General features: G+C 43.9%; 1 protein-coding gene across 1 annotated transcript in view; it reads right to left on the bottom strand.

Moving 5' to 3' along the window:
- The window catches only part of LOC137418487 (unconventional myosin-Va), a 129,321-nt gene that overhangs the window by 71,351 nt on the left and 32,380 nt on the right, over positions 1–25,590 (bottom strand). The window contains exons 2-10 of the mRNA XM_068104559.2: positions 16,604–16,714; positions 9,405–9,576; positions 9,087–9,231; positions 8,557–8,713; positions 7,105–7,248; positions 6,897–6,978; positions 6,194–6,298; positions 5,671–5,783; positions 190–455 (exon numbers count right to left, since the gene is read on the bottom strand). Coding sequence (XP_067960660.2) covers positions 190–455; positions 5,671–5,783; positions 6,194–6,298; positions 6,897–6,978; positions 7,105–7,248; positions 8,557–8,713; positions 9,087–9,231; positions 9,405–9,576; positions 16,604–16,714 — 1,295 coding nt within the window. The remainder of the gene's footprint in view (positions 1–189; positions 456–5,670; positions 5,784–6,193; positions 6,299–6,896; positions 6,979–7,104; positions 7,249–8,556; positions 8,714–9,086; positions 9,232–9,404; positions 9,577–16,603; positions 16,715–25,590) is intronic.

Raw genomic sequence — 25,590 nt, 5'->3', positions numbered from 1 at the left:
ATTTTGTAAGTACCAAACAGACAGACTGGGGTGAAAACACAACCTCCATCGACTTTCGGTGGCGGAGATAGTTACCGAGGATGACGCGCCATGCTCAGGTGGATTGAGAAGTTTACATCAACACCAGTCTTAGATAGCGGCGTTTCAAGACAAAATGGTTGGAGGATCATTGCTTAAGATGTGGCCTACCCATAAATGTCCAAAACGCCAATGGACGAGTGTTCTTTCCCAGCAGAACGTAACGCTCGATTGATTTGCGAAATGATCCACTTGAAGAGGCACGCATACATGTGCTTGGCAAGTGCGTCGCGGGCATTCCGAGCCTCCGTGCAGAGTATTGGCTTCACATACGTTTCACTCGTCGTGCAAATCTTACGGTGGCACAGCCACTGGGCCATCTGATCACGTTCCAAACCCAAAAGATGGGCGAAGGCTTTCAGATGAGGGTCTGCACGCTGCATGGGTGGAAGAGAACAGTACAACAATCTCAATTACGTGCTACTTTGTTGGAATGCTCGCATAACAACCTTAGAACCTGCTGAGGTTTGACATGCACATTAAACAAGGATAGAAAACCCCGTCTAACGAACGACAAATAAATATTCGTGTTGCAATCCCTTGAAAGCAAAATGGCCACCGACATTCGTGAAATCCAAAATTCCCTACAATTTTGTTAATAATGGACCAATTTGAATGGTAAAGATGTTTTTATCTGTTTTCTAACATAGAAAATGCATTGGAAACAACAATTTTGAGTTTCAAGGATGTCCGATTGCTTCGTTTTAAAGAAAATATGCAAATTAATTATTTACTTCTTGCATTTAACTATATAGTCATTAAATTCAAATGTTTATAAAAAGTTACCATTCCAATGAATGTTTTTTATATTCAATAAGTCCACTTGAATCTTCAGATCACACCAGTTCTGTTTCACCAACACCACTGTTATCATCATGTCTCGTTTTGGGGTTAAGCATGTGCCACGTGCCACGCACTTGCAGTATAATGTACCCGACACCCCCCCCCCCCCCCCCGCCCCGCTTATATTACAGCTGCAATAATTTCGAGCTCAAGCCTCGTCAGAAGCACATCCACATGCAACAACTTTGAGAAGTTCCATCTGTGCCATTTCTGATACGCCCACAATCGGTTGAGGTGTGGCACCAACAATTCGCCATCGATATTCTGTTATATCAAGGTCAGGCGGATCTTGCTCCTCAGCGGATTTCCACAAACGGCATTGGAAATGAGCGCGTAGGATATGTTGTGCTGCAGCTGTTTCGGTTGGTGGCAACATCTTAATTTTTTGGCTGTCCTTTTCTGGCTAAATATTTGGTGCTGAAGTTCACCAAGAGTAATGTCACTCCTTGTGGAGCCGTAGACCAAAATTAGCGAATGGCGGCCAGCATCGATGACTTGCTGTCTGCTTCTGAGTTTCCAATACAGTCGAAATTTAGATATGTTTAATCATTACCTTATGAGCAGATAATTTGCTTTTCCCAAAGGGGTAGCTAGTTGAATCACAACCAGATCTTTGCACTTCTCAAAAAATTTTTGCAGACACATTGATATCGATAATGCCATTTGACTTTCATGGAGATGTCCACATCTGAAAATAACCATTTCCAGGTAAAATGCACCAGCAGGGCAAATATGTCATCGTCATCAGCAACAACCTGGATGTGTTACGTAATGACATTTTCTCACAATGACGTGCAAAACGTAACTCACAATGTTGACATCAGCTTCTTCACGATTAAACATACTGTTGCGGTTTTAGAACCCTCACTTGTAAATAACTATTGTATATAAATTCTCATCATTAAAGGTTAAAGGTAGCACCCCTAGATAGGCCACAAGCAACACGTAGGACACCATAGAATTCCAGTTATTTCATTATTATGTGTTTTAGATAAGGCCGTGTTTCCAATAGTTGAATCTGCGTTGCATCAATTAAATAAGAGTAGGTCCCAATTCCGTCCATTTTGCGACCTCCCTTTCCAAGCGACGCCATTACGCGCCCCTACAGTCAGTGCCTCATCTCTCTGTCAATTTGCTTTGCGCCTTTGTTAGCAGCGTTCTCTGCTCTGGAGATGCCTTGTCCCTCGCCCCAGCCGCCATAAATCACGGGGTTAGGCCCGAGAAAGGGGGCGGAACGCCAAGAAGGTGTGGCCTGTCAACCAACCGTCAAAGGCGTGGCCGGTAAGCCCTCACCAGCCAACCAGGGCTGAGGGAACATCACCAACGGGCGTGGCTTTGGGGAGCGCGGAGTGATCGCGTGGCGCATTATATAAGCACGAACGCAAAGCCCTTTCACGACTTGAAGGAGAGAGCGCACCTTTGTGAAAGGACTCATGCGAGAGCGGCGCTATTGAACGGGACTACTTGTCGGGAGCGCTGGTTGCTTCAAAAGACTGATACGGAGCGCACATTTGGGAGAGGATTCACTCGCTGGTGCTGATAAGAGAACTTGGGAGAGGCGGCGTGTAGCACGAACGTGCAAATATCACGTACGAAGGACACCAGCTTCCCCCCCCCCCCCCGCTATATATAAGGTCCGGTCGCGTTCCATGATACGCGGAACTGCCTGCCGGGTTGCACCACTGGACCGGAGCCTGGACCGGAGTCGACTGGAGCCTGAACCCTCTACCTGACCATCGACCATCTACAATTCCCAGTGTGAGTGTGTATGTTTGTCCTAGGTAATAAGTTAAGACTGTTTTTAAGACTGCCCTGTGTGCTGCTTCTTCCTCTTCCTTTCCTGTATATTCCTTTCGTTTCCTCTTCTCTTGTATATTTGTTAATAAACCCATCTTTGTTCTTCCTATCTTCTGGTTTCCTCTCCATTCGATCGCATCCATCCTTTTTCATTGGGTAAACGTGGTGGGATTATGAACCGCTAGAATCGGGTTTAGAGTCATTGTTAACGGCCCGAGTCGCGGCTCGCTTCGCTCGGCGTATCCACTAACGCTGCGGCTCGGGTGGGAGGTTATCTCCTTGCTTCACGGTCGGTGTTGGTAATTAGGTAACAGGACCAAATTGACCAACAACCCTAACTAATACCGACCGGAAGGAACGGGGTAACTTCAGGATCACGTCGGTCAGTCACAGACAAGGGGATTAACCCCCCTCTTGGTAAGGGGAGAAGGCCGACATTTGAGATCCGCAACAATACATTGTTCCTTGCCAAAAAGCTTCACTTATGATGATCTACCATTGTCACAAAACAACTTGAGCAATTGTTTTTTTTGTCACTCGTGTTTTTCATGATTGCATCTCTTGGAGGTAATTCCACACCCAATATCAGTGAGTAGTCCAGGAAGACTTTCCTCCTGTACATCTGTTGCATTCATTTGTCTTTGGCGATTGATCAACATAAATGTCAAAGACAATATATGATTCTGCATGTGGATCTTCCACTGCCCTCATGAAGTAGTCAGCCAAATGCTGCAATATACCACATTGTATATCATTTCATTCCCATCATAAATCTTCACTTCTGGTTGATATCTGTTGGCATCATCGATGCCAAGCTTATGCAGCAATGGTGCCTTTGATGACTTCCGAAGTTGCCGATAGTCAAAGAAAGACGAAGGCACAGGTGCCAATTCATACTTAAATACTGTACTGTTGAATTATATTCATACTTAAATAAGGGAATCAATTGAGCGACTCGGATAGGCCCATAGAGTTTCTTTTTTTTCTTTTTTTTTGTATACATAATCGAGGCTCGTGAAAGAGCTAACATTTATCACACAAACAAATCAAACAGACAAACAACCAAAGTATATAAAAAGGGGAGCGGTAGACAAGATGGGGAGAGAAGGGGAAGCACATAAACACAACATTTGTGAGGGACATTGGGAATGTGTGGGAGGGAGAGGGCTTGGGGGGAGGCGGCATGGGAAGGGGTTGGGGTGGGAGAAGTATAAACACAACGACACCAAGGACTTCCAGAAAAGAAGTTGGTATTTCAAAAAAGGATTTGGGGTGAAATTAGCGGGGGTAGAAAAGATCAAGGTTTTGGATGGGGGAAGATAAGAGATGGTGGTGAACAGCTGTTTTAAAGACCTGGAGGGAGGAGTGGGATCGAAGAGAGTGAGGGAGTTTGTTCCAGAGGTGGGAGTAAAGAGGAATGAAAGAGTGAAGGTGAATAGAGAGTCTTTATTTTGGCAGTTTAACAATAAGAGCTTTTCCATATCGTAAACATTCTTTTCTCCTACTTTGATATTCTTTGTAACCAAAGTGACCTCATGTTCAAGTGGTTTGTGAAACCCATATGGAAGGGTTTTCTGGTAGTTGTCAGCCATATGCTCGCCTATATCCGGTGCTTTGTCAACATTCACTTTTCCATGTACATTGCAACCTCTGGTGATATCGACCAATTTATCAGTTTCACGTTTCAGCAGATCAATATGCTTCTTCAATTCTAACCGAAATTTGCTCCTGCCTTCTGCATCAGTTGCCAGAAGACCAAAGTTGTTGTTACCCTCGCCAGAGGAGAGGGTATTACATTTGAGTCCGTTTGTTTGTCTGTTTGTCCGCACAGAATAAATAAGATTTTCTCTGCAACCGTTGGTCCGATTGACAGGAAATTTTCACCATAGGTGCAACTCCACCTGTAGAATTTTTAAATAATTATGACGTCATATGTCACGTGGTTCGGCCGCCATATTGGAAAAACCGAAAAACTTTGCACCTCTATATCTCCGAAAGAGCCGAATAGAAAAAATTGAGACATGGCTCATTGTAAAGAACTCCATGGGGAATAAAATATGTTAATGATGATGTCATAGGTGCCTCCATTATGACGTCATAATTCGACAAGTACAAAACTTCATCCAATGAAGATGAAATTTCTTGAGCGCCATGTCAGTATAAACTGGTGGAGAAAAAAATGATGACGTCATCGGTCACATGGTTTGGCCGCCATCTTGGAAAAACCGAAAAAACTTGCACCTCTATATCTCCGAAAGTACTGAATAGAAAAAATTGAGACATGGCTCATTGTAAAGAACTCTCCATGGGGAATAAAATTTGTTAATGATGATGTCATAGGTGCCTCCATTATGACGTCGTAATTCGACAAGTACAAAACGTAATCTGATCAAGATGAAATTTGAGCATAATCTAGGAATAAACTCGCTTAGAAAAAAAAATGATGGTCATCGGTCACGTGGTTCGGTCGCCATATTTGTTTTCACAAAAAAGCCTTAAAAACCACTGAAAATACTTCCTGGCAAGAGTGTGCAATCTCTGATTTGTCTTTGTTTCCAATGCATTTATGTCACAAAACATATAAAAACATATTTACATCAATAAATTAGACCCAGTATAAACAAAATTGTATGGAATTTAGGATTTCACCAAGGCGTCAGTGGCCATTTTGTTTTTTTACATTTAAATGAAATTTCCCAAAAATTTGGCACCTTATGGAATTTCATTCAGGACATACTTGTGAACAAATATATGAAAAAATTTGCTTGTCACACCCCATTTCAATGTTTACTTGATTAACTGTTACAAAAGCCTGCCACAATTTTTTAATGCTCTGTTATAGAAATCAGATCAGAGTAGAACTCGGACATCTTAAGATATTTAGATGAGTCATGAACTACAAAATGAATAAATGAAACATTTTGTGAAAATGGCTTCAAAAATAGAACCCACATTAACAAAAGAGTTGTCACCATCCTTGTCATTTGAAGCAATTCGTACATTCCCCAGATGCAGCACCGCAGACAGAATCTTGAAAATGTTTCTCTGATGCGCAGCATCGATTCCTGCACGTTTCAGGTTGGAAAAACACAAGGAATGCATCAGCTGGTCTCCATAGATTATTTATTCCATTGGCTTGTCTGGTGTTGACATGCAAAATTCAGGAACCGGCACAGAAACAAGATTTATTAACCCATGTACCACATTATTTTAACTTGTGTTACATTACAACGATGTCTACGATTGTCCATCCTTCATGAACGAGCTCCCACAAGAGCTCAAGATAAATTGAATTAAATAAATAAATAAACAAATTAAGAATTAGTCTTACCAAAACAAAGGAATTAAGGGGAATACTTAAATATTCACACAAAGGATGCCTCACAATAAAGAAAATCACAAAAAATAAAAATAAAAGGCCCAGAAACCCAACTTTGCTATCTTGCACAAACTGTGTTATAGGCGAGGGTCTTACCCAAAAGAGAGAAAGCTTTACACGTCTTCTCAAATTCCTCGCCATCGTCAACACTGCCAATCATAGTAGCTCCGTGATTGGTGTACACAAAATCCTCAGCTCTACCTGAAACACACAAGGTGCGGCAATGGCACATACATTAAACGACGGTGGTATTCGGATTATTCCAGAGTGGGAATTTCAGGTTCATCTTTGTTGATCAAAGGTTTGTTCCCACAATAACAGCTTGTGTATGTGAACTGGATGTTTAGCACAGGATGAATTTAAATGGGACGGAGACACGCACTCGCACTCAAACAACACACAGCAGACAGCCCTGAGAAGAGGTTTGGAAAGACAAGCAAACGATATAATCTTACAATCCTCTGACAAAGGCAACAATTTTAGCCACAGGAGGAAGAAAAAGGAAACCAAGGTGCGGAGTCAGCATCACGAGCTAATAACATTCAGAATCCGGGCCGAGGGAGGTCAAAATAGGGCTGCAGAGCAAAATCGGAAAGAACACACCCGAGGGTAATGCCAACTAAATGTGCATAAGCAAGTAAAACAACTCCTCTGAAAGAAAACTACATCCTTCAAAATAATTTTGATGTTATTTTAGTAGAACAGGGGCATGGGGGGGAGTGGCATTGCGGATGGGGGTCCATCATGACAGAATACAAGTGAAAGGTGAGCAGTCATGGTCGAATGTCAACTCACACACCGAGCACGAGGTCATCATACTGAGGATTATCTGCACAGGCACACAACTGGTAGAACACGTGATAGTTCCTCTCCTGTTCTGCCTTCAAAACAAAAACAAAAAGAAAATCGTAACATACTCTAACAGTTTAGTAGCCCAAAAACGACTATTCCACCAAGGGGTAAAAAGCACCAATAACACCAAACCATGTACCTGTAGTGAGACGTACCTGGAAGACAACACGAGACTTTTCCAGTAGGTAGGTGCGCATGCTTGCACCGACAATGTGATACGAGCTGCTAAACCCAATCTCGATGTACTTGCCAAATCGACTGCTGTTATCATTGCGGGTCGTCTTGGCATTTCCGATGGCCTGTGGAATGCGTGCAAAAAGACCTTCACACACCTGTACGAACAGGAAAATTCCGATGCAAAAAAGGCAGCCACAATGTGGGTGTAAGGGGATTATTTAGGTAGTATTCAGAAGGATTACAATTTTGTTTGTGGGTAATTTATGGGAAAAGGTGAGATGCCAATTTTCTTTGCTTTTTAACACTGCAGATCAAGCCATGTGACCACGGTGAAGAATCATTAGAAAGCTTTTGTACACGATATTACTTCAGCAAATGAAAGGGATACAAAGACGAAAGTGAGAATGAAGGAATAAATGCTTGACAAATCCAAATGCAGTGGTAGATCACAAGGATACGAGTTGTTGTTTTGTATGCAACATGTGGTTGCTGGTTGCATCATTTTCTGGAAGTGCGGCCACTGATGCAATGCCCCGTTACCAGTCAGCTGGTACTCATTTTACCAGCTTTGGAAGGATGACAGGCTGAGTCAACCCACCTGGTGTCATTTCAATGGCATGACAGGGTCTAGAGTTTGAGCCTAAGATCTTAAGCCAGCCACTTTAACCGATAAGCCAACAGGAGGCTTTGGATATGAGTAAGAATACAGGATGCAGGAAGATGCAATAATTAGATGCGACAGTGGACAGAAAGTCAAAATGAACAAAGCAGAGACACTTGTGAGTTAGTCGTGAAAGAGAAAAATATTGAAAAGCTAGAAAGGCACTCGGTAGAGCACATACCTCCACCATGCAGAACAGCTTACATTTTGTATCCCACCGTTAGCCCGGATCTGGATCCAGACCTGAACCAAAATCAAATCAGCATGTTCTTTTCACCTAATCAACTCATCTACCTAGTTTCGTCACTACTCGTCCAGAACTTTTGGAAATATCTTGCTGCACATCATTTTTCTTTGGCAGCATCTCTCAATGGTAAAGAATCACTTCAAAAATTAAAAACTTAAGATCCAGATTTTCACCAAAATCTGATCAATTCGTACTTGTCACAAAACCAACCTGACCACCACGTTTTGTCCGAATCTGTCCAGAGATTTGAGATAACTTGTTCAGAGACGAATAGACAGGGGTGAAAACATAACATCTACCTTCAGTGGTGGAGATGATTACATACCAAGGATGTTAGTAGTGCAATTACAAGGAGTAATTCTGGTGTTTTATGGTTGAAAAACTATTTTTTATAGGTTACTCCAACAAAAAAGTTGCTTTTTTATTTGGAAGGGAGGTGGGGGGTGGTTTGGACATTTAAAATAACCACCCACATACCTCACTTTTACATACAACTTTTCTTCCTATTTGCTCCAGCTTTACCTCCATGATCGGGTTCGAAGCAAGGACCTTTTCTTCAACATTGGTGTTTCCGGTAGATCCCCCCACTACTGCAAAATACCGCATGGCATACTTGGCTGATACAGTCTTCCCAGCACCTGACTCTCCACTCACAATGATGGACTGGTTTCTTTGATCCCTGAGGGTCAGAAGTGCATCTTTGTCAATAAAAACACATATTGAGGTCATGCATTCAGGGATCACCCACCACAAGTTGGCAATTAAGACTTCAGAAAGATCAGATTATTTCTGCTCAAACATTAACCAGTACTAATTAAAAGAGAAGAATGTGTGTAGGTGCCAGAAATACAAGCTTAATTGCACATACATACCATGAATATGAGCTTCATGGAACATTTGTACACACACAGCTTTAAATATCAAAGACTCGTAAAATATTTTGGCCCCCAAAAAAAAAACAAAAAAAAAAACATAACGTCCGCCCCTCCCCCCCCTTCAAATCTTACAGATCGTCATTGCAAAACCACAAATCTGTCCCTCTATAAACCCACCTCGCCATCTGTGTGAAGGCCTCCTGGGCCACGGCAAATACATGAGGATCCATATCTCCACTACCCTCCTGACTGTAGGCCAGAATCATGTCGTCACCATAGATTGGCAGTTCTTCATAAGGATTCAAAGCTACTAGGACTATACCTGTTGTAAGGAAATGGGAGCCAGCAATTAGGGGGATTACTTTTGAACATTTTAACTTTAGTGAAGGTCTATTGTTGCTCCTATACTACCTTTAAAATTTACTGTAATGCACTAACCAATATCAGCAAGGTACATGACAAATTAAATACACCAAGTTCAGAACCTCCGCTCACCGCAATAAGTGTATATAGAGCCAGCATCGAGAAACCGCAGGCGAAGGTTGTACAGAACAGCCGGCTCATGCAGGTAACTTAGAGACGTCAGGTCATTCTCACCAACCAGGAAGTCTGGGTTCCGTAGAAATGGCAGCGGTTTGTGCGGCGGAGAAACAGCATACTCCACCACCTAGAGTGCCATGCCAACACATCAATAGGGAACAGTCATTATCAGCCTCCAAAATAATCAATTTTTGTGCATGGATATTCTCAAGACTCTTCACAACATCAATTTTGCAGAAATTTTTTCGCTCAACCCGAATTTTGCATGTAGATAGATGCACACAAAGTTGTTGTTTTTTTAAAGCATAAATTTTATTTTTTTCTAATTAAATTATCAAGCTTAAATTTCTAAAGTGAGAAAATCCTGCAAAATAGTAAAAGTAATAAACGTAGCCAATAACAAGAACAATATTTCCACCGAGTTGCATTTTATGTTCAAATCTAATTTGTTCTGTCAGTAGTCTTGCAATCTGCACAACTGACTTCTGCAATACCTCAAAGGTAAGGTTTGTTGGCGAAACAAAGTACAAACTTACATTTCTGGAAAAACAAACTTTGCTTCTCATACCAAACCTGCACGAAGTAATCACCAATTTCTAAATGAATGAGCCAGGATACCACAACATGGCAAGTTGAAAAGCTCGTGGCATCAAACAGGTCAAAACAATTATACTATTCTAACTCACTTTGAGAGCACTTAATGCGCATATGGGGAATGTTCACCAACATGCACAGTCTCAGCAATGAACTTTCCGATCAAAAGTAGCATTCAGTGACAAACGTACCCATCATCCATTACAATGGCCTTCACAGACAAATTTGCGTCGTCTTTGGGTAAGTATTATATATATATATATATATATATATATATATATATATATATATATATATATATATATATATATATATATATATATATATATATATATATATATATATATATAATATGTATATATAATATGTGTATATATATATATATATATATATATATATATATATATATATATATATATATATATATACAGTGAACCCTCGTTTATCGCGGGGGTTACGTTCCAGAACCCCCCGCGATAAACGAAAATCCGCGAAGTAGCGACCATATTTTTTTTTTTTTTAAATATATATTTTAAAGCATTATGAACTCCCCACACTCTTATTAACCTTTCCCACACTCTTATAAACACTTCCTATACTCTTAAACACTTTTTACACTCTTAAACATACGTAATTTTAACAACATATAAAATTCTAATGGGTACTCACCATTGAAGATACTGTAGCTACCCATGGGTTCCCCAAGCAAGACCAGCATCAGAATCTCCTTGCTCCAGCCGGTGACGTCACCGGCGGGGATTCCCGGCGCGAGAGTGGCTGGTCACGTGACCGCTAAAGCGTGCCGCGCTTTGCGGGTATAATCAGCTACACCTGTTGATCACGTGACCACCGATTCACCGAAGCACGCCACGCTTGAGAGGCGTGGCTTTCGGTTTCTGGTTGTGCTTTATAATGCAGCCCGATAAATGGGCTTTTCAGTGTTCCCGAGTTGGTTTTGAGAATAAATATCTTCTCGGACGAGTTTGTGTCTTGCCCGTCATTTCGTCCGTATCAAGCAAGAGCCCCGGCTCTTCAATACTACAACTTGCGTGATGAAGATGATGATGAATTAGCTGTGCAGTACTGATGACGATGAAGGTGATGACGATGATGAATGTACTGGCGTTTTCCATACGCACGACTCTTTGTCTACCCTTCTACTGTACACTATGTACAGTATTTTATTTCTTGTAATATGTTTTAAATACTGTATTTTTCTTATTTCTTTACGTTTTTTAATTTTTTAGGCTAGAAAATGCTTATTTTACCACAAAAATATTCAAAATAATAGTATATAAAAATACATTTATACCGCAAAATCCCGCGATATAGCGAAAAATCCGCGATATAATTTTACATATACTAGCGAGAAAAAACCGCGATGTACCGAATCCGCGAAAAGTGAACCGCGATATAGCGAGGGATGACTGTATATATATATATATATATATATATATATATATATATATATATATATATATATATATTGTTGTGGAAATGAGAAGTGTTTTTTATTGTGTAGTAAATGGTAAAATATCACCCTCCTTCCTCCAGTTGTGTATAAAGGTCAAAAGGGCGTCCCTTAGTTAGGTCATATACAATCACGTTAGCCAATCATAGATTTCCTCCTTGTTGGTAGTTATTTCCTTATTCTGTGTATTAGGTTAAGGCTTTGTCTTCCATTAACTAATACTCCATTGCACCGAAGTGAAACAAGGTAGTATCTCCTTTCAATTTCCCCAGAACCTCCATTGGATTCCCCTTTCCTCAATTGCCAACTGCATTGAGCGGTTCGCTGAATTCTGCTGCAGCTGTGGGTTGTTGTTTTCGCTGCAAGACTCCATTAGCCACGATGTCATCTCGGAGCCGAAGGTGGGAGGAGTCGGCCCAGCGCCGGGGGCAAGGCGTGGCCTTGCCAACGCCTCCTCTAAGGGCGGGATCGGTGAGCCCTCACGACCAATCAGGGCCGAGGCGACCTCACCGATGGGCGTGTCCTGGAGGCCGGCGGCTTGATCGCCCGAGGGAGATATAAGCGCGCGCGGAAGCCTTTGGGGGGTTGTTGCGTGAGAGATACGAAAAGCCTTTGACAAGTAAGGGTTGCGTCAGAGATACGAAAAGCCTTTGACAAAGAGCCGCTTCAACCAGCCCCGTTTCAACCAGCCGCGTGAAGCCCTGACGGGGCAGCGAGTGACCCTGCCGGTGTGCGGTGTAAAGCCGAATACAAGGAGCTGCCGGCTCCTCACTTCCCGCCCGGAGTGGACCTGCTCGCTGTGCCCTGTGATTCCACCTGCTCATCCCTCCAAACGATTCCTGTCCTTCCATCCTTTTGTGTACGTGAGTTTGTTTTGTGTGTTCTGTCCTGGGTAATAAGTTAAGCCTGTTTAGTTAAGCTAGAAATTGCACTGTGTCCTTCTGGTCCGTCCCCCTTTCTACATTATTTTATTATCCTTCCTTCTTCCTTGGTTTCTTTTATTGTGTAAATAGTAATAATAAATAATAGTCGTATTTCCAACCTTTTGCCTTCGTCTTCTTCTTCTTCACATCCGTCGTCTTTGTCTTTTCCCAATTGAATACCTGTGGCACGATTTGGCCAACGTTTGAGAATCGGGTCTAGTCTTCGTTAACGTTTCGGGCCGCGGCTGCCATCCGCTCGGCAAATTAACATCTTATCCGCGGTCATGAACGGGGCTGTGCACCGGCCTTTCCGGAGGTCGCGGTGCAGCTTCAGGGACCACGTCGGTCAGTAACAAACGAGGAGACTAATCCCCCCTCAAAGGGGAACCATAGGCCGACGTTGGGTTCCGTAACAATATATATATATATATATATATATATATATATATATATATATATATATACTTACGCAAACTCAAACTGGCCACACTATCCTACAAATGGAACAAGTTTGTCTGTAATAGTTCTCATTAACCTCCATAATCATTCACTGAATGTACAGCAATTTGTGAAAATGAAATATATAATAATAATAAAACTAGAACGGCAATCTGACGTTGCAACATCGACCCATATGCCTCTATCCACATTATTACATCATTATACATACTTGAACCAAGTTTGACTTGGATGCCTTCAGCCGTTAAATTATTGCAGTAACAATTTTTTACCTAACATGACCTTTGACCTCTTGACCCCAAAATCTCAGTTCATGATTGCATCATGATGCATACTTGTACCAAATTTGATGTAAATCCCTTCAGCTGTTCTAAAGTTATCACATTTTTACCTGACATGACAACCTCTGACATTTGCCCTCTTGATGCCATATTTCAATCAGTTCATCTTTGCATCATATATATACTTATACGAAGTTTGTTAAAATTACCATCACTGGTTCACAAGTTGGCCTGGTAGCACTTGTTACTTACCATGACCTCTGACCTCTTGATCCCAAAATATAATCAACATTATTGTTAATCATGCACGTTATAAATTATTTAAAAATATATAAAATATCAAATAAATCTATCAAAAATATCATATAAAAAATATACATTATAAAAATATAATCAACAACAATCAACAAAATATAATCAATGATTCCTTAATATCTCTCCCGGGTTACTCCTCCCTCCGACCTGAGACCTGAGCCTCGTCCTGGAGGTGGAGTTGCTATCTTTATCAAAAACTCTCCTCCTCACTCTCCCTGCACTGCCCTCTCTCCACCCCACCCCCAGAAGTATCTCTGGCTACGGCTTCCCCTTCGCTCGCACCTTTTGTTCATTTGTGCGTTTTTTCCGTCCACCAAACAGTGATGACTCCATCTACATCTCGCTGTCTGATAATATGGACCAACTTCTGTCTACTCATCCCAACTCTCTTCCTCATATGTGGTGACTTCAATTGCCACACTGCCAGTTGGCTGGGTGTGGGTACCTCTCTTACCAGCCATGGCTGCTCAACAAAGGACTTCTGCGACTCACTGGGACTGACAATCTGTCAATTTCCCGAGCTGCATCTCAGTCAACGGAGCATCTTCTCTTCTAGACTTGGTTATGACCAACTTCCCTGCAAATGTCTGCTGCTCTTCTTCTGCTCCATTTGGCTCATCTGATCATGTGCTTGTTAAAGTGGACATCTCTCTGACCATTCACAGAGAGCCTATTCAACGTCGACGAGTCTGGCATTTCACTCAGGCCAACTGGCACGGTCTTCAAGCAGCCATCAATCATCTGGACTGGTCTGCCATCTCTACCGCCTCTGACATCAACTCATCCTGGGAATTCTTCCAACGTAAATTGCTCTCTCTCATGCACAGATTTATCCCATCTCGTCTTCAGTTGTCATACCCTTCCTCCCGTCCATGGCACACGGAATCTTGTGGCAAGGCAGTTGCCCAGAAACAACTTGCCTTCGCCTCCTGGAAAGCAAATCCAACGGAAGGAAATCTCATTTACTTTCACAAAGCCCCAAACAAGTGTGTCCACCCTCAGGAGAGCCAGGAAACAATATATCTCCACTTTAAAGACCGAACTCTCAAACCTGTCTCCCTCCTCCGAATCCTGGTGGTGTCTGGTCAAATCTGTTTCTGGTGTTTGTTCCCACTCCATCCACTCCCTTACCTCAAATGGTTCCACAGTTGACACCGCACGTGACAAAGCCGAATGCCTCAATTCTGTGTTTGCCTCTAAATCTTGTGTCCGAAACCCATCCCTCTCTGTACCCACCGTACCCAGTCGTACCCAGCTGCTCCTGGACTCTGTGTCCTTTTCTCTTGACAAGGTGGAGAAGTTTCTGTCAATCCTCGACTCTGATTCTGCAACTGGACCAGACGGCATCAGCCCACAGGTCCTAAAATCCTGCTCTGCCGCTCTTTCACTCCCTCTCTCTGTTCTCTTCGCCCTCTATTTTGCTCAAGGTCATCTGCCATCAGCTTGGAAATCAGCCAACATCACTGCTTTACACAAAAAGGTGCAAAAACAGATCCTTGCAACGACAGACCAATCAGCCTTCTCCAAATTATCAGCAAAGTCATGGAATCCATTATTGCTTCGGATATCAAAAATCTACCCTCTTCTCCAATGGCTTGATCTCTAATCATCAATTTGGTTTCAGACGAGGTCATTACTCTGGAAATGTTGCTTCTATTGTCTCAACAATGGATGGAGGTCCTCAATGCCAAACAGGAAATTAGAGCTGTCTCCCTTGACATAGTGCATTCAGAAAGTATTCAGACTCCTTCACTTTTATCACATTTTGTTATGTTGCAGCCTTATGCTGAAATCGTTTAAATTCATAATTTCCCTCATCAATCTACACTCAATACCCCATAATGACAGACAAAACAGGATTTTAGAAAGTTTTGCAAATTTATTTTAAAAAAAAAACTGAAATATCATATTGACATAAGTATTCATACCCTTTGCTATGACGCTTGAAATTTACCTCAGGTGCCTCCCATTCCTCTTGATCATCTTTGAGATGTTTCTACACCTTGATTGGAGTCCACCTGTGGTAAATTCAATTGATTGGACATGATTTGGAAAGGCACACACCTGTCTATATAAGGTCTCACAGCTGACAATGCATATAAGAGCAAAAACCAAGCCATGAGGTCGAAGGAACTGCCTGCAGAGCTCAGAGACAGGATTGCGTCGAGGCACAGATCTGGGGAAGCCTACAAAAAGATTTCTGCTGTACTGAAGGTTCCCAAGAGCAAAGTGGCCTCCATGGCCTCCTTGTGTTTTATACTTTTCCCACCCCCCCCCCCCCCCCCTTTTCCACATTTCCTCACCCCCAAGCCCTCTCCCTCCCACAGATCTCCTGATGTCCCCGCTTCCAAATGTTGTGTTTGTGTGCTTCCCCTTCTCTCCCCATCTTGTCTACCACTCCCCTAGTTATATGTTTTATGTGCCTGTTTGATTTTTTTTTTTTGTGATAAATGTTAGCCCTTTCACGAGCCTCGATCCTGTATACAAGAAAAATAAAAATAATAATTATTATTATAATAAAAAATTGTACATAATTGCACAAACTTTGGTCAAAATCCCATCATTGGTACACAAGTTATCACGATAACAGGATTTTCACCAAACATGACCTCTGACCTTTGACCTCATAAATCCAAAATGCAATCTGTTCATCTTTACCTTGTTATACATTCCTGCAGCAAATTTGACTTGGATACCTTCAGCTGTTTCTTGGTTAATATCGTGGTAACAAAAACACATCAGACGGACGCATGGACGGACAACTAAAAAAAAAAAAAGCCTCCGGTGACGGTGAAGGCATAAAAATAGATTTATCGAAACATCAATTGTTGTAACAGATAAAGCAGCTGAACAAACCATTCTGGTTACTTGCACCCGTCCCCAAACCCCCACCCACGACCCGGACACGCAGTAATACTTACGATGCAACACTTGCATGTCAGGATTGTCACACTTTCATGCAATATAATAATATTCGAAAGATTTTTTGCAAGCGTTTCCTTGCAAAGTTGCAAAGAAACATGCAAGTGTTTCGAAAGCAAAAAAAAAAGATCATAAATTTTGCCATTAACCTCGCTCTCCCCAAACAAAAACAGAGGGCCCAACCCTCACCTGCCCATCTTCACGTTCCAAATGCAAACAATTATCCCCATCGTTGTAGGCTCGTGTGACCACCGCGGACACAAACACCTCGTCGTCATCAGGAATCCACACGCGAACTCCCTGTTAATCATACAATGCCATCAAAATCAAACATTTATCAGAGGTGAATGAACTAACTACATAAATCATGCTGCTCGAGGGAAATTTCAAACGGGAACAGTCCTGGAGCAAGTCCTCAAACTCGGTCATCTCATAAGTTCCAGGTCCACGCTAGGGAGGAAATACTGGTACACATTTGTGTGTGAACAACATGAGGTGGAATTTTACAAGTAGAGATGCATGGTAAACTAGTAAACAACTAGTTTACTGAAATTTGCATATTTAATTCGTATTCCAGCATTTCATTTTTAACATACCAGTACTGTATATTGCGTTTTCTTTTTTAAATTTATGAATACTTTGAGTTACAAGTTAGGTGGAAATAGGTGTTAGCCATAATATAACGTGTTACCGGAAGGTGCCGTTATATACCTGGCATGCATGCATAATACACACAGGTAAGATGGCAGATGATTATAAAGTGGTAAATATATATATATATATGAGAGGAAAGGCCCACGCATGGGGTCGTCTTGTGTTAAAGAAATGCAAAAATCTTTCACTTGTTAAAATTTGAAGAATAAAACAAAAAATAATTTCAATTGCCTTGTGTTCATTATTTAAGTTGCATCTGGAATTCCTGGAAAAAAAATTAAGATGTTTGGACAAATTTGAACACCTTTTACTTCGAATTCAAGATTGCAATAGATAAAGTGCATATTGCACATCAGGCTTCTGCATCGCAGTAGATTGCAATACCCATCTGTATTTACAAGGTTCACAAAGGAGCACATAGTAGCCTAGATGTAGGCCAAAGTCATTATGGGAACAAATTTTAAATAACACTAGTAGAGAATGAACAAGTCATGTTTGTTTGATAAATGTTAGCTCTTTCACGAGCCTCGACTCTATACAAAAAAAAAAAAAGAAAAAAAAAAAAGGAAGAAGATTCTAACTTGGGGACATCCATCAGTTGGAAAGTTCTTAGAAGGAAATACCAACAGGTCATTGACAGCCAAATATGATTGGACAGAAATCAATCTGAAAAGTCAAATCCAACGTTGTTTGAAAATAATATCAAGAGGGGGGACAGACCAACTGAATAAAGATTTTCATTTCTGCCATCCGAGAAGTGGAAAAGTGCATTAGTGGCCTCAAGAGATTTTCCACAATGATTTGGGCAATTGCACAAACAAAATTGCTTTTGAAGCCATCTTGTATACATTTCAAGTACATAATATACGAGCAGAAGTACCGGCGTTGCCAGGCAGGGGAGGGGGGACAGGAACGGTGGGGGGGGGGGGGATGGAATGGGGGGGGGGGGAGGAAGGGGAGGGAGGAAAGGGAGAGAGGAAGGGGAGGGGAGGGGGGAAGGAGAGAAGGGGAGCGGTCAGAAGTGGCAGCTCTTTTAAGGAGAATTTATATCTTAAAGGGGAGGCGGGGGAAATGGGAATGGGGAGGGGAGGGGGGGAGGAAGGAGGGGGAGGAAAGAGGAGGGAAGTAGGGGGTAAGGAGCAGGGAAGGGTGGGGAGAGGGGGAGGGGCGAGGGGGGAGGGGGAAGAGGGAGGGGAGGAGGGGAGGCAAGAGAGGAAGGGGAGTGGCTCACATTTCTGAGTGAATGTGGCTCACGTTTCTGAGTTAAGTGTGATGCCGATCAGGAAGAAGAAGAAGCCTCAAACATCTGGGGCCTTCACTCAAACCTGATTGATCTCTCCATTCAGGTTGCTTCTGACGATCCAGACTTGATCTGCTTAACAGAAACTTTCCTCCTTCAAGATGTCTCCGATTCCTTAATATCTCTTCCTGGTTACTCCCTCCTCCGGTATGATAGACCTGAGCCTCGTCCTGGTGGTGGGGTTGTCATCTTTATCAAGAACTGTCTTCCTCACTCTCCTTGCACTTTATCTCTCTCCACCCCACCCCCAGGAGTACCTCTGGCTACGGCTTCCTCTCCGCTCCCACCTTTTGTTCATATGTGTTCCGTACCGTCCTCCAAACAGTGATGACTCAATTTACATTTAGCTGTCGGACAACATGGACCAACTTCTATCAACTCATCCAAACTCTCTCTTCCTCATATGTGGCGACTTCAATCGTCATCCTGCAAGCTGGCTGGGTGTGGGTTAATCTCTCACCAGCCATGGCACCTCAGCAAAGGACTTCTGCGACTCATTGGGACTCATTGGGACTGACACAATGTCAATTTCCCGACCCGGATCTCAGTCAATGGAGTATCTTCTCTTCTGGACTTGGTTATGACTAACTTCCCTGCAAATGTCTGCTGCTCTTCTTCTGCTCCAAATCCGTTCTTTTGATCATGTGCTTGTTGAAGTGGACATCTCTCTGGCCATTCTCAGAGCCTTCGTAGCGCCGACGAGTCTGGCATTTCACTCAGGCTGACTGGCACGGTCTGCAAGCAGCCATCAATCATCTGGACTGGTCTCCCATCTCTACTGCCTCTGACATCAATTCTTCCTGGGAATTCTTCCAAAGGAAACTGCTCTCTCTCATGCACAGATTTATCCCATCTCGTCTTCAGTTCTTACCCTTCCTCCCGTCCATGGTACACTGAATCCTGTGGTGAGGCAGTTGCCCTGAAACAACTTGCCTTTGCCTCTTGGAAGGCAAATCCAACTGAAGGCAATCTCAGTTCCTTCCACCAAGCTCGGAACAAGTGTGTGTCTACCCTCAGGAGTGCCAGGAAGCACTATCTCTCCACACTCAAGATTGAACTCTCACTCCTGTCTCCTTCCTCCAAATCCTGGTGGCGTCTGGTCAAATCCGTTCCTTGTCTTTGTTCCCCCTCCATCCCCTCCCTTACCTCAAATGGCTACACAGTTGACCCCGCACGTGACAAAGCCAAATGCCTCAACTCTGTGTTTGCCTCAAAATCTTGTGTCCCAAACCCATCTCTCTCTGTTCCCACCTTTTCCAGTCGAACCCAACTGCTCCTGGACTCTGTGTCCTTCCCTCCTGACAAGGTGGAGAAGTTTTTGTCAAACCTCGACTGATTCTGCAACTGGACCAGATGGCATCAGCCCACGGGTCCTAAAATCCTGCTCTGCCGCTCGATCTCACCATCTCTCTGTTCTTTTCACCCTCTCTTTTGCTCAAGGTCATCTGCCAGCATCTTGGAAATCAGCAAACATGACCGCTTTGCACAAAAAAGGTGCAAAACAGATGCTTGCAACAACAGACCAATCAGCCTGCTTCCAATTATCAGCAAAGTCATGGAATCCATCATTGCTTCGGATATCAAATCCTTCCTCTTCTCCAATGGCTTGGTCTCTGATCATCAATTTGGATTCAGACCAGGTCATTCTACTCTGGACATGTTGCTTCTGCTGTCTCAACAATGGATGGAGGTCCTCAATGCCAAACAGGAAATCAGCTGTCTCACTTGACATATCACATGCCGTCGATAAGGTCTGGCACCCAGCTCTGCTCACCAAACTCGCCTCCTATGGTATCCATGGAAATCTCCACTCATGGCTTGCGGACTTCCTCTCTGGTCATAGGCAACATGTGGCCCTGAATGGATTTCTCTCATCTCCCCTTCCTGTTCTGGCTGAAGTTCCCCAAGGTAGTGTTCTGGGCCCTGGGCTATTTCTGGTCTTCATCAATGATCTCTCCGACTCTCTGGAAAATCCTCTCTATCTCTTTGCTGATGACTCCACTATCTGCCGCTCCACTCCTCATCCCTCAGATCGGCAGTCTGCAGCCTCCTCACTCTCTGCAGACCTGGACAAAATCAGACTGGTCAATCAAGTGGCACATGTCTTTCAATCCTGACAAATCTGACACTCGTACAATGTCTCTCCGAAAAGACCGACTGGAAAACCCTCCCATCTACTTTCTCAACAATCCTCTCCAAGAAGTTCTGTCGCTCAAGCTTTTGGGTCTCACTATCTGCCATGATCTTTCTTGGGAAAACCACATTTCCAAGCTGGCCTCCAAAGCCAGTCGCTGACTGCGCATCCTCCGTCGTGCGAAGTCCTTCCTTGGCACACCTGAGCTCCTCACCACATACAAGGCTTTCATCCGCAGCTCAATCGAATACTGTTCCCCCCCTCTGGGCTGGTGCTCCTGCCTCACACCTACCTCACACCTCTGGGCCTCCTGCCTCACACCAACAGCTTCACGCTGTTGAAACCAAAGCTTTCAGAATCATTGGAATCTCCTGAGATGAAATTAACTCCGAGGGCCTTTCACTCACCGCAGGCAGGTTGGTGGTCTTTCTGTCTTCTACCGACTCCTCTCCCGCCTTGCTCCCCCAGCTCTCTGTGCTCTGTCCCACCAATATTCTTTCAGGTCGCACAAGATCTGCCTGCAACCCTCTAATGGTTAAACTGCCAAAATCTAGCCTCTCTGCTCACCTTCACTCTTTCATTCCCCTTTTCTCCCGCCTCTGGAACAAACTCCCCCACTCCCTTCAATCCCACTCCTCCCTCCAGGTCTTTAAAACAGCTGTTCACCACCATCTCTTATCTCCCCCTTCCAAAACCTTGATCTTTTCTACCCCCGCTAATTCACCCAAGATACACTTTTTTTTTGAAATTCAAACTTCTTTCCTGGAAGTCCTTGCAGTGTTCATATGTTTTATACCTCTCCCACCTCCCCCCCCCCCCCCCACATTTCTCCCGATGTCCCTGCTCTCAAATGTTGTGTTTGTGTCCTTCCCCCTCTCTCCCCATCTTGTCTACCGCTCCCCTTGTTTTTTGTGTTTTGTGTGTCGGTTTGACTTTTTGTGGGATTAATGTTAGCTCTTTCACGGGCCTCGATCTTGTATACAACAGATCGGATTTTTTCATTTTTTTTTGTATGCAAGATCGAGGCTCGTGAAAGAGCTAACATTAATCACACAAAAAGTCAAACCGACACAAATCGACACATAAAACACAAAATAAGGGGAGCGATTGACAAGATGGGGAGAGAGGTGGAAGGACACAAACACAACATTTGAGAGCAGGGACATCGAGAGAACTGTGGGAGGGAGAGGACTTGGGGGGAGGTGGGAGAGGTATGAAACATATGGACACTGCAAGGACTTCCAGGGAAGAAGTTGGAATTTCAAAAAAAGTGAATCTGGGGTGAATTAGCGGGGGTAGAAAAGATCAAGGTTTTGGATGGGGGAAGATAAGAGATGGTGAACAGCTGTTTTGAAGACCTGGAGGGAGGAGTGGGATTGAAGGGAGTGGGGGAGTTTGTTCCAGAGGCTGGAGAAAAGGGGAATGAAAGAGTGAAGGTGAGCAGAGAGCCTAGATTTTGGCAGTTTAACCATAAGAGGGTTGCAGGCAGATCTTGTGCGACCTGAAGGAATATTTGGGGGACAGAGCACAGAGAGAGCTGGGGGAGCAAGGCCGGAGAGGAGTCGGTAGAAGACAGAAAGACCACCAACCTGCCGCCGGTGAGTGAGTGAAAGGCCCTCGGAGTTAACTTCATCGCAGGAGATTCCAATGATTCTGAAAGCTTTGCTTTCAACAGCGTGAAGCCTAGCTAGGTGTGAGGCAGGAGCACCAGCCCAGAGGGGGGAACAGTATTCCATTGAGCTGCGGATGAAAGCCTTGTATGTGGTGAGGAGCTCAGGTGTGCCAAGGAAGGACTTCGCACGACGGAGGATGCCCAGTCGACGACTGGCTTTGGAGGCCATCTTGGAAATGTGGTTTTCCCAAGAAAGATCATGGCAGATAGTGAGACCCAAAAGCTTGAGCGACAGAACTTCTTGGAGAGGATTGTTGAGAAAGTAGATGGGAGGGTTTTCCAGTCGGTCCTTTCGGAGAGACATTGTAAGAGTGTGCGATTTGTCAGGATTGAAAGACATGTTCCACTTGTTTGACCAGTCTGATTTTTTCCAGGTCTGCAGAGAGTGAGGAGGCTGCAGACTACCGATCTGAGGGATGAGGAATGGAGCGGCAGATAGTAGAGTCATCAGCAAAGAGATAGAGAGGATTTTCCAGAGTCGGAGAGATCATTGATGAAGACCAGAAATAGCACAGGGCCCAGAACACTACCTTGGGGAACTCCAGCCAGAACAGGAGGGGAGATGAGAGAAATTCATTCAGGGCCACACGTTGCCTTCGACCAGAGAGGACGTCCGCAAGCCATGAGTGGAGATTTCCATGGATACCATAGGAGGAGAGTTTGGTGAGCAGAGCTGGGTGCCAGACCGTATCGAAGGCACGTGATATGTCAAGTGAGAGAGCTCTGATTTCCTGTTTGGCATTGAGGACCTCCATCCATTGTTGAGACAGCAGAAGCAACATGTCCAGAGTAGAATGACCTGGTCTGAATCCAAATTGATGATCAGAGATCAAGCCATTGGAGAAGAGGAAGGATTTGATATCCAAAGCAATGATGGATTCCATGACTTTGCTGATAATTATTGGAAGCAGGCTGATTGGTCTATTGTTGGAAGGATCTGTTTTTGCACCTTTTTGTGTAAAGCGGTAATGTTTGCTGATTTCCAAGATGCTGGCAGATGATCTTGAGCAAAAGAGAGGGTGAAAAGAACAGAGAGAGGGTGAGATAGAGCGGCAGAGCAGGCTTTTAGGACCCGTGGGCTGATGCCGTCTGGTCCAGTTGCAGAATCAGAGTCGAGGTTTGACAGAAACTTCTCCACCTTGTCATTGGGGAAGGACACAGAGTCCAGGAGCAGTTGGGTTCGACTGGAAAAGGTGGGAACAGAGAGAGATTGGTTTGGGACACAAGATTTTGAGACAAACAGAGAGTTGAGGCATTCGGCTTTGTCACGTGGGGTGTCAACTGTGCAGCCATTTGAGGTAAGGGAGGGGAAACAAACACCAGAAACGGATTTGACCAGATGCCACCAGGATTTGGAGGAAGGAGACAGGTTTGAGAGTTCAATCTTGAGTGTGGAGAGATAGTGCTTCCTGGCACTCCTGAGGGTAGACACACACTTGTTCCAAGCTTGGTGGAAGGAACTGAGATTGCCTTCAGTTGGATTTGCCTTCTAAGAGGCAAAGGCAAGTTGTTTCAGGGCAACTGCCTCACCACAAGATTCAGTGTACCATGGACGGGAGGAAGGGTAAGACAACTGAAGACGAGATGGGATAAATCTGTGTATGAGAGAGAGCAGTTTGCTTTGGAAGAATTCCCAGGATGAGTTGATGTCAGAGGCAGTGGAGATGGGAGACCAGTCCAGATGATTGATGGCTGCTTGCAGACCGTGCCAGTCAGCATGAGTGAAATGCCAGACTCGTCGGCGCTGAGGAGGCTCTCTGAGAATGGCCAGAGAGATGTCCACTTTAACAAGCACATGATCAGAAGAACCGATTGGAGCAGAAGAAGAGCAGCAGACATTTGCAGGGAAGTTAGTCATAACCAAGTGCAGAAGAGAAGATACTCCATTGACTGAGATCCAGGTCGGGAAATTGACAGATTGGGTCAGACCCAATGAGTCGCAGAAGTCCTTTGCTGAGATGCCATGACTGGTGAGAGAGGAACCCACACCCAGCCAGCTGGCATGATGACAGTTGAAGTCGCCACATATGAGGAAGAGAGAGTTTGGATGAGTTGATAGAAGTTGGTCCATATTGTTGTGTTGTGTGTTAAATACTTTACCTCACCACCACGAAATTGAAAACACCTCAGCCACGAAACTAAAAACACCTCACAGCCACGAAATTAAAAACACCTCACCACCACATAATTCAAAATACCTCACCACCACGTGATTCAAAACCACCACCACGTTATTAAAAAAAGTTTGAGGGAGTAGTTCAGAGACAAGACAAGACAGACACTGCACAGATATATATATAAAATGTATATTTATATATAAAATATATATTTATATATATATAAAATATATATTTATATATTAAAAAAAAAAGAAAAAAAAAGTATATATATTGTTGCGGATATGGGACTTGGCCTCAATATCCGCTTGTAAATACTCCCCTATTTCCCCAATACTCCCCAACTATCCCCAATCCCCCATTCCCTAGTCCCATTGTCTGTAAACAACACTCTGTAGAACCGACCTTCCCCTTTTTCCCCCATTAAATGTCGTGCCCAGGTCCACCGCATCTCACGTAGACAACTTTCGGACATCTTGCTAGTTATTCTTAGTCTATGTCAGTTAAGGACTCGTTTCCATTAATTCTGACTCTTCGTTGCACCAGAATGTGATTATATGGCACCAGTAGTGAGTTTAGGACCTTCCCATACCTCCTCCCATCTTCTTCCCCAAACAACAACTACAACAACAACTACAACAACTACAACAACGGCGCGGCGCGGGGGAGTGTGCGTCCTCACACCGGCTCGGTTAGCCGCCATTGACCATGCGCTCCGACGGGGTTACCACGAAGGGGCTCCCTGTCAGCCCCTCGTCAAGGGCGGAGCAGGTAACCCCCCCCCCCGCACGCACCCAATGAGAAGCAACGGGCCGATTCCATCTGGGGCGGAGCTAACGAGCCGAGGGCGTGTCACTCCCCGCCGGATATACGCGGCCACTTACCGGACGTGACGTGAGATGCGCCCCCGACTGAAGAAGACAAGTCGCGACCTTCCAGCGCTGAGAGTGACTTCCCCGCATCTCTAGACCGGACCGGGTCGATCCTGCCCTGAGCCCAGGTGCACCTGGAGCCATCGATTCTGCCTTTCCTTGCCATCAATCCCCATGTGAGTCAGTTTTTGTCCTGTTTATCTGTCGTCTGTCGGGGCTATTATAAGAGTGTGTCTAAGTGCCAGTCTTCCTATGCTGTCCCTCTTGTCGTTGTAATCTGACCTTCCGCCCTAATATAACCTCCTCCGGAGGTCTTGAGAACTGAACCCTTGGTGTCGTGTCATTTTAATCCAGCCGTTGTGTCTTTTCCATCATTGATTTAGCATAGCGCGATTTAGTCAACGTTCGAGTATAATCGGGTAACTTG

This window comes from Myxine glutinosa, chromosome 2 (genome assembly GCF_964187855.1).
Source record: "Myxine glutinosa chromosome 2, kmMyxGlut1.1, whole genome shotgun sequence".
NCBI lineage: Eukaryota > Metazoa > Chordata > Myxini > Myxiniformes > Myxinidae > Myxine > Myxine glutinosa.
The sequence above is the reverse complement of the archived record's forward strand: the minus strand, read 5'-3'. Positions and strand labels throughout refer to the sequence as shown.